The sequence below is a fragment of the Danaus plexippus genome, chromosome 25, assembly GCF_018135715.1.
Source record: "Danaus plexippus chromosome 25, MEX_DaPlex, whole genome shotgun sequence".
Taxonomy (NCBI): Eukaryota; Metazoa; Arthropoda; class Insecta; order Lepidoptera; family Nymphalidae; genus Danaus; species Danaus plexippus.
In genome coordinates this window covers 718,261-727,481 of record NC_083553.1, presented here as the reverse complement: position 1 = coordinate 727,481, position 9,221 = coordinate 718,261, and the positions used below count along the sequence as shown (strand labels likewise).

Sequence of the window (9,221 nt, the reverse complement as noted above, 5' to 3'; positions counted from 1 at the left end):
GATTTATAGTCAAAAACATAATTAAAACAATTACATAATAACGTTTAGAATTGAAATTCAATATTATTAATTTTAATAACATTTTTAAGGCGTAACTCTATCACTAAAATGCTAGTCACAGAAGAGACGCGTATTATGTAACTTACAATGAGATGCTTCTGAAAATAGATATGAAATATTTAAGTATAACCATATATTTTGTTTGCTGACCGTCACTCACCGTCTTATTGTAAACCAGTAAACAAACCAGTCGTACTTTGTCTTACACGTTTAAAATCTAGTGACAATGTGATTTATAAAATATTTTATAACAACACTTAGATTTGGTAATAAACAAACGAACATTCATATCTATATTAGATTAAGCTTGGAAGTGAAAAACATTGTGTTTATAAAAAAACATCTATTTATATTACGACTAGATAAATATTCAAACAATAATTTCATTTACGACATTCATGTAAAATGTTTATAAAAACTATTTTAAATATATACCAGTTACTTCAAAGACTTACAAACACATTTATATAACCTATTCATACTACAGACATGCTTATGCTGTTATAATAATTGTTGTTTAGCATAACACATGCTGAGGATTTTATTTAAATGACATGTAAAACCGTATACTATAGGTCGTATTCGTGAGACGCGTACAATCGCGTCGCATGCGCCTGCGCCGATGTCAGTAGTGCTGTGGCTATTCGCCAGCTAACTTGGCTTACGTTGAGGATTTTTTTTGTAATTTAACAAATACGTTGTTTTACGTATTAGAAGTATTTGTGAAATATATATTATTTTGTTTCATATTTAAAAAAAAATTACTTATTTTTTGAATAATTTCTTTAAGCCGAATATTTTCTTTAAAATTAATAAAAAGTTTTTGGTGTATTTAGTAATGTATAAATGTGATAAACGACTGAATCTTCGGAGGACATTGAGGTGATGGTTCATGAGTTTCGGATGAGGGGAAGATGACTTGGACCCGGGAGTTGGATGAGGCTGCTACCCTGGCGACGAGACAAGGCTACTGGCACATCATTCTTTTCTATCTTCTATGTGGTCTCGCGGCGATACCTACTTCGTTTTTAGTTTTCTCCCAGGTAAATCAAGTTGATAAAGAAACTAGCTTTGTATTGATTTTGTCCAAAAAAATTAGGTAATTTAAATTATTACAAGTAACAAAAAACATTTCCGTTATTTTCTGATAATCGGATACTTTCCACGAAAAAATAATAAGTAAAAAAAGTTTAGAAATATATTGAAATTTTATATATAACATAATTTTACATAACAATGTTTATTATACATTTTCTGTATATATAGATCTTTTGGAAATTAAACAAAAAACGAAAAACTTCTCAAGGTAAGATTTATGCAAATATAAAGAAAAAGCCAAATGTAAACGACAACATCTTCAACTGTTTTTCACTTTTATTATATATATATATATATATATATATATATATATACACCCAGTTCAGAGAGTCATCTGTTCATAAAAAGGCGGAATACGTCACGCAATGCGTATTTCTTTCTAAGTGCCCCTTCAAATTAATATTCATCTGCGTTTTTCTCTGCGTACTTATAATATCAACTGTCAGAATTTTTTGTTACTTCATTCGTACAAACATCGTAACTAATTCAAGTCTTTGGTTATTTTACATATGTATATTTTAAGCTTTATTGATATTTTTTTATGAATTTTTTGCTAACTAGGACTTAGATTGATTTCAAAACGCAAAAATTCTAATACGAAACATTATTTTTAAGGTAGTTGCTGTTTTCAATAGCGCTTGTTTCGTGTCGTATACTCTTATTATTTTTCTCATTTATAAAAAAAACGGGAAGTTTTGGATCTCCTCTCTTAATAACATTAACAGATCCGTAAATATTTTAATTACTCTCTAACTATTTACTCACGATTTTAAGTTATTCTCCTCTCGTCGTTCATTTACTCTGTAAAACACAATTACTTAATATTATAAGGACGAGGAAGTATTTCATAAAATTAGGTAAATTAACTTATGTTGACTATTACAATGATTGAGTCAACACTTGCTTATGATGAATTACGGACAGGGATAAATATAGAAAATCTGTTTCCAACAACCCAGTAAAGAGGTTGGGTTATATCAGGTGGAAAAAATAGGTGAAAACAGTTACCAAGGACCTAAGAATAGGCTTAGGGTTAAATAACAGTTGAAAACAATTGAGAATATGATGTGGCCGTCTATATTTATAAAAGATTCTTCTCCATTTAACATCAAGTTCTAAGCTGAAAGAGTAATACGCCTTTTAATAACTAGACGAACTCTAGGACATGTTAAGTCTAAGTTTCATTCATTAGAATGTATTTTTATCACCATTCATGTACAAAGTTAGTTTTAGTTGAAAGTAGTGATGTAAAACTTATTTACCTGACCTTGATCTATTGAACACAATAAACTCTCACCGAGTTTAATTTACATAACAGTACTCTGTACGCGTTTACATACTAGATTTAATTACGGTAGGCTACAATTATTTTATAAATTAAAAATATATATATATAGATTCCGAGATACATGTACATTTTTATAATAAAATAAAGATAATAAATATATATCACATATAACTTGATTAAGCTCCTACCATTACGGTTTAAGTCTTCTCAAAATCGGCTCAGCCTTTCATGCCCCTAACAAACAGATAGGCAGAAATTATAAAAATATTATATGTATCCGCTTGTACACTTGTTTAGCATTTAAATAATTACTATTTATATGATAATAAATTAATTTTAATTTTATGTAGGTTCAATTATTAAATCAATTACGTACCTTGAACTAAAATAACTCGGACATTATTAGATCTTGTTATAATTAATGCTGGATAGTGAGAAATATATAACTAACTTTAATACATTCACAAGATTCATTATTTTTATCTTAAATAAATTACTATATTTAAGTAAAAAAGTATTGATACAAATTGAATTTATATAATACTGAGCATAATTGTTTTTACATACTCAAATATTAAATCAGGTTTTTGTCACAAAAAATTATTATCTATATTTAGTAAATGGCCACACCAAAACAAAAAACTATGTTACTGTATAAGTTTGAGACAATTTTTTTGGTTTCTTGCATTAATTAACTTCTCACCGAAATGAATATTAAACCAGACGCATTAAAAATTAAAAAAAACATACATAGTAAGTAGTAATTAATTCACATTTCGAAACTCAAAAATTGTACCAGGAGAACATAAAAGTCGAAGCGGTTCAATTCAAAAATCAAAATATTTGGTTGACCGCCATAGCATTTTATTAAAATTTTATGTCGTGCATAATATAATGAATCGTAATTTATTTAAAACGGGTCTCGTTAGCGCCAAACTTAACGTGTCCAACGCGAAATGTTGTCTGACAGGATTTTTGATATGTACATATTGCGTATACAATTTGTTGTTTACATTTATTTTTTAAATAATTAAAATTTAACAGCCGTTATTTATTGTTCTGGATCTGGACACTATATTTTTATTATTCCAGGTGTTCACGAACGCCACACCAGTCCACTGGTGTGCTCCGATACCGGAAATTGATGAGTTGGATCTTCCAGAGGACGTCTTACTGAACCTCACAGTGCCGGGGGTAGATGGAGTTTACGAGTCCTGTCTCACTTACGACATAGATATAAACGCGTTAAACAAAACACTTAAACAAATTACTAACAGGTACATTTTATTATTGTTTTTTGGTCATAAAATATCAACTTAGTACATTTAAAGTTTGTGTACAGCTTCGTTCGACTTTGTATTGGCAGACAGCCAAATACTTCATTATCATTTTGGCTTCAAAACATATTGATTCGGCGCCCATCGCCTTTATCGTAAAATATATATTACGCTTATTTTAACCCAGCCTATATTCACGTGTAATCAATTACCATTGATATTATATGTTGTAAATATCGATTTATTTTCGACAGATCCAATAACGTACTACAGGGATCAGTACAGAATGTACTTGAAGATAAACAGGTGATTTTATTTATGTATAAGAATTTGTTAATGTTAAATTGTGTGCGATTTTATACAGTTATTTATTTATTTTAGATAGAGTCTATAGGAGACAGTATATTGATGTTGAGGAAGGGACGTGTGTCCTGTAAAAATGGTTGGCAATTTCAAAAAGATCTGTACACTAGGACTTTGGTCACGGAGGTGAGAAATCAAGGATGTAGGTCAAAAATTTGTACAATTTAGTTCGGATAGCATTAATAGTGTTCAAAAGATAAATTATATCTTTAGAAATATCAATTTCGTATAGAAATTTTGGTTTCCTTAACATTTTTCGTTGCAGTTTTCGCTGGTTTGCGACAGAGAGTGGTTACCAAGAACAAGCAACACGCTATTCTGGGTGGGATCTATTTTCGGAAACGTATTCTTCGGGTTATTATCTGACAGGTGTGTTTATAAAAGAGCTCATTGGAATACTCATAACAGCAAGTAATTTACTTAAACAGTATAGAAAAGCTACTTAAATGGAAAATAAGAAAAATACAAAAGATTTAACTGATTTGACCAATTAAAAAATTTACGTATTCTCAAATATTAGATACGGGCGCAGACCCACGATTCTACTCATGATAACCCTGGAGGTGCCGCTCGCTATCGCCGCTTCATTCCCTGGGAATTATTGGATGTTCATAGTGTTGAGGGTGGCTGGTGGACTGTTCTTCCCAGCGCTTTACCAGTTACCCTTCATATTAGCTTTGGAGCTGATGCCGCCGAAATGGAGAACTTATGCTGGTACGCAGCCTATGAAGGACTCACGAAACTTATTGTTAATCGCTTTATGATTTTTTTTTATAAATTCGAGGTCTTGATTTGAAGAGTATGACCTTAATGAGTTACTGTAAATACGACTTAAATGTTGAGCTATGTCTGAACATAACTCAACAATTAAGCTTGGCTGACTAAGAATCAAATTATTGTTATATTAAAATATCCCGCCGTGGGTTTTGAACGCGATATTTCGATGGTAGCAGGTTCCTTTCCTGGTCATGTCGATGAATTTTACACTGTATGACTTCTAATTTAAATAAAAATTTAATCATTGACTTCTCTTTAATGAAATTAGCTTGTTGATTTTTGTTTCCTTTAATACTTTAGAATTGACGTGAGATAGTTTGATAAAGGCCATATGTTACTTCAAAGATATTTATAATATTCCGAAAATATATTATATATTGTTATGAAATTGTATACAATTTACTTTTTTTTATAAATATCTACATATTAGAAGATGTTTCTTATTACTAAGAGTAACAATTTACTTCGAAACTATGCAAATCAGTCAGACAAATAGATAGTGTTTTTTATAACCGCCATAATACATTCTTCTTTTTGGAATTATCTCTCAATATTGTGAGGTATTTGCAAATTAATCTAAAATACTTCATGATGTTGCGTTACGTTTCAGGTATCGTAGTTGGGATGTTGTTTGGAAGCGGTATGTGTCTGCTGGCAATCCTGGCGTGGCTGTTGAGAGATTGGTTCTATCTATCGCTCGCCTCCAGTGTTCCCTTCGTCCTTTTGTTCGGGTTCGTGTTAAACTTGTTTAAGCAATCAAATATCAACTAGAATAGCCTACATCACGTTATATCTAGATTCTACAATATATTGTCCTCGTACATAAATCTGAGTTTATATTTGGAATTAAATATATGAAGTAAGAAGTGCACCTCATTAACTTCACGAAATAAAGATTTTGTTTCAGGCAATGAGTCAGGTTCCGCAATGATTTAAAATATTATTCAAGAATTTACCATAATAACTTTAAAGTTTAGTACAACAGAGACTATTATCTTTCTTATTATATCCTATTTCAACCCTATTATTACAGATATTACTGGCTTATTCCTGAATCACCACGCTGGTTAGTGGGGAGAGGACGTATTGCTGATGCAGAGAAAGTTCTCAGAGAACTTGCTAGAAGAAATGGTATCCATTTAGACAGTGGCTTTCTAATAGAATTACATGTAAGAATTATGAAGTTGGTCGTACAAAATTTTATTATAAGTAGCTTTTTTAATATTAAGTACGTATTACAGAAAAAGGTGAAAAATGATGACGACGAAGCACAAATTACAATCTTACGTAACGGTCAGGTTTTGTCGCCACAAACGAAGGAATTGAAGCAAAGAAAGAATGAAATGATTGCGTACAAACCAACAATCATAATAAGTGAAGTACACGAGGAAGATGATAAAACTGAGCACATAGCTGAAGAAGAAACAAGAAATATTAATATTGTAAAACTTGCAGACACTAAAAGTGATACAGAAGAAGAGCTGAGTCCCAACGACAGAAATGAAATCCTTCAACCAATTGACAAATCAAAAATACATACATTGAGACGAAAATCGATGCAATTGGTGAACAAGATCTTACTGAAAGAAGAGGAAGAGGATATCTTAGAAAGAAATCGGTTAGATGACCAAAACTCCGAAGGAGATTGCAAGGCTTCTCCCCTTGATATATTCAAATATCCTAATTTAAGAAGGAAGTTCTTTTTGCTCACTGTCAATTGGATAGCAATAGGCGTTGTGTACAACGGTCTGAGTTACAATACACCAAACTTGGGCGTGGACGATTATCTGGCATTCTTTATAGGTACGGCCATTTTATTTAACTTGCACATTAATATACACAGAGATGAAACTTCTCAGCGGTCCATGGATTCACCGTGCGGGAGCCAGGTCCATCGCGTTGCAGGGAGAGGAGCTTCAACAGTGCCTGGGACTTACGACCCTGGTGTAGGTTAAAGGGGTTTCTATCAAACGAGCATTAAGTACTCACCTTCACCGTCCAAGCTCCTCTCTGTTACTAACACAGTTTACTTCTTAACTTGAATTTTGGTTTATTTTTTGTCTGTAGTTTCTTAGGTTAGTTTTTCGTTTCTCTCGAGTAATAACAACCGATTCTCATGATGTTTCCAGGAGGTTTAGTGGAACTGCCATCATATTTCATTGCCTGGAAGTCCATGGAACGGTTCGGGCGGCGGTGGGTGTTGTTCTGCTTTGTCAACGTTGGTGGAGTTGCTTGTTTATGTTGTGCGCTAGTGCCAGAAGGTAAACGATGAAGTTATATTGAAAGTGAAAGACTACACCTCCAAAATATACATATTTTTTAAACTTGTAGAAAGTTTAATCAATTGTTGACATTTTATAAACCTTTTATCCGTTTTTCAGTGCTTGAATTTGTAAAAAATATACATTATTTTATTAAATTATCCAAATAGAAAAAAAAAATGAATTGAATTGACAATTGAAGGAGATTTTTTAAAATATTACGTAGTCCAAATTTTTCTACACAATTTAAATGCAAGGTTTTCAAAAGCACAGGTTCACAGGTTCACATCAAATATTATTCTATACTAGTCGATTAATATTAATTACTTCTAGCTTGGCCGTGGATGACAGTGTTCCTGGCGATGCTGGGTCGTCTCTGTGCAGCGGCCTCTTTCTCTGTGTTCTATGTGCACATAGGTGAACTTCTGCCCACAGTTCTAAGAGCACAGGCCATGGCGTGCGCGTCTTTCATAGCCGGAATAGGACTGTTGGCGTGCCCGTATATTGTGTCTTTGGTGGGTATCTGATCAGATAGTTATTGTGCAAAAAAACTGTAAATATTTTTAACTTCAAAAGTGTTTTCCCTATTAGTTTTTTATGCTCGGAAAATATTTTTTTAAGACTACCTATAGGTTAAATACAATCAAATTAAAAAATGATTTTTTATTCGCAGAGGTGTTAATGAAGCTTTCTTTACCCTGTTTTATGGCTTATAACTAGTGCAACACAAACTTCTACAGTATTCTACAACGTGAAACCGCTTTCTTCCTAGTTAAACAAGTGTTTTACGTCAGCTTTGTTTCTAGGCCTCCTTGTCGAGGGACCTGCCCTTGGTCATCATGGGCGTGTTGAGTTTGTTTGCGGGAGTCATCACATTATTCCTCCCGGAAACTCTCAACCAGCCGTTACCTCAGACCCTGGGGGATGGAGAATTGTTCGGTCGAGATTTTAAAGTACTAAGCTGTGTTGAGGAAAACCTTGAATAAATCGTTAAATATGAGTCGAAGAAACAGATTAATCGCGAAAACCATTCTATGTTATGTGTCCATATAAAATATTTACAATCACTACACTAAAAACATTGATGCATTTAAAAGGTTCCATCTAAGTTACAACAGCAATTCTTGCAACTAATGTAAAGAAACCGGAAAGTAGATGCGATGTTTTCGTTCTTCTGCTTTGTCTGTTCCTCTTTATATATATTAATTATATTTAAACAATTCACGCCCTCTAATTGTGTAAATATTAAAACAGTATTATTATTATTAAAAAAACACCAAAAAAAAACTTAATCAGCAATTTTAGTCGTATTACTAATTGATAATAAAATATGTAGTTAATGAATTTTTTTTATGAAATAGTTGCCAGAAATATATAGGGTAAATGGATTTTCTTTTTAGCATAAATTAAGATAAATTGTGGAACATGTTGGGAATTTATTTTTGCACATTAATGAAAAATAACATATTATCTAAATATATCATTATATGTTTGTGTCGGTATGTCTAGTCAGAAAAAAATTGTGAATCTTTTTGTACTCGTATTATATCCTGATTGAGTTTGAAACTACATTTTATTAACGAATGTATATTGTGACCTTCAGTTTTATTCAATACCCATAAAATTGCAATACTAATATTGCAACACTTAAAATTTTTATAATATCTAATATTATCGCTGCATTCATTTAAATGAAACTAAGGTTTTCGGATATAACAACGCTTTTTTATTATTTTACTTACGGGACACTTTCGTGATCACGGTTTACTGCAAAGTAACCGAAACGTCAGGGTTACGTAGTTTGTAAAGTAATAAAAAAACCTTAGTTTTATTTAAAATTATGTCTTGCTATTTAAAATTTTATAAAATGGTTACTTAATTTATATCTTTATAAAAAAAAGTTAATGAGGTTAAAGGTCAGAGTCGAAATAAGCTATAAGTATTTATTTTTAATAAACTTAATATATAATTTTATATTCATGCTATTTTATAACAGTTTATTTTTTTTATACGACTTACCATCGGTTTCCGTGGTGTAGCGGTTATCACATCTGCCTAACACGCAGAAGGTCCCCGGTTCGATCCCGGGCGGAAACA

General features: G+C 31.8%; 1 protein-coding gene and 1 non-coding gene across 3 annotated transcripts; both read left to right on the top strand.

Annotated features, from left to right (window-relative positions):
* Positions 1 to 686: 686 nt before the first annotated feature.
* LOC116775277 (organic cation transporter 1-like) lies at positions 687 to 9,109 on the top strand. Of its 2 annotated transcripts, XM_032668143.2 has the most exons (12): positions 687 to 1,103; positions 3,539 to 3,723; positions 3,978 to 4,029; positions 4,105 to 4,212; positions 4,352 to 4,455; positions 4,607 to 4,800; positions 5,474 to 5,594; positions 5,897 to 6,032; positions 6,105 to 6,666; positions 6,993 to 7,124; positions 7,458 to 7,639; positions 7,931 to 9,109. In XM_032668143.2, the coding sequence occupies exons 1-12, from the start codon at positions 975 to 977 to the stop codon at positions 8,108 to 8,110; spliced, it is 2,085 nt and encodes a 694-aa protein (XP_032524034.2). In that variant the 5' UTR covers positions 687 to 974; the 3' UTR covers positions 8,111 to 9,109. The 2 variants fall into 2 exon arrangements, with proteins under 2 accessions (XP_032524034.2, XP_032524036.2); XM_032668145.2 differs by lacking the exon at positions 687 to 1,103 and having other exon boundaries at positions 3,637 to 3,723; positions 4,109 to 4,212.
* Positions 9,110 to 9,148: 39 nt separating this feature from the next.
* Positions 9,149 to 9,221, top strand: Trnav-aac (transfer RNA valine (anticodon AAC)). Its single transcript has one exon. It is a non-coding gene; the product is annotated as a tRNA-Val (tRNA).

What these genes read in the sequence shown, in the direction of transcription:
- LOC116775277 (XM_032668143.2), top strand. Translation starts at nt 975, where the DNA reads ATGACTTGGACCCGGGAGTTGGATGAGGCTGCTACCCTGGCGACGAGA. An exon ending in TTATCTGGCATTCTTTATAG is followed by an intron (nt 6,667 to 6,992) that starts GTACGGCCATTT and finishes TGATGTTTCCAG; the next exon opens with GAGGTTTAGTGGAACTGCCA. An exon ending in GCCCGTATATTGTGTCTTTG is followed by an intron (nt 7,640 to 7,930) that starts GTGGGTATCTGA and finishes CTTTGTTTCTAG; the next exon opens with GCCTCCTTGTCGAGGGACCT.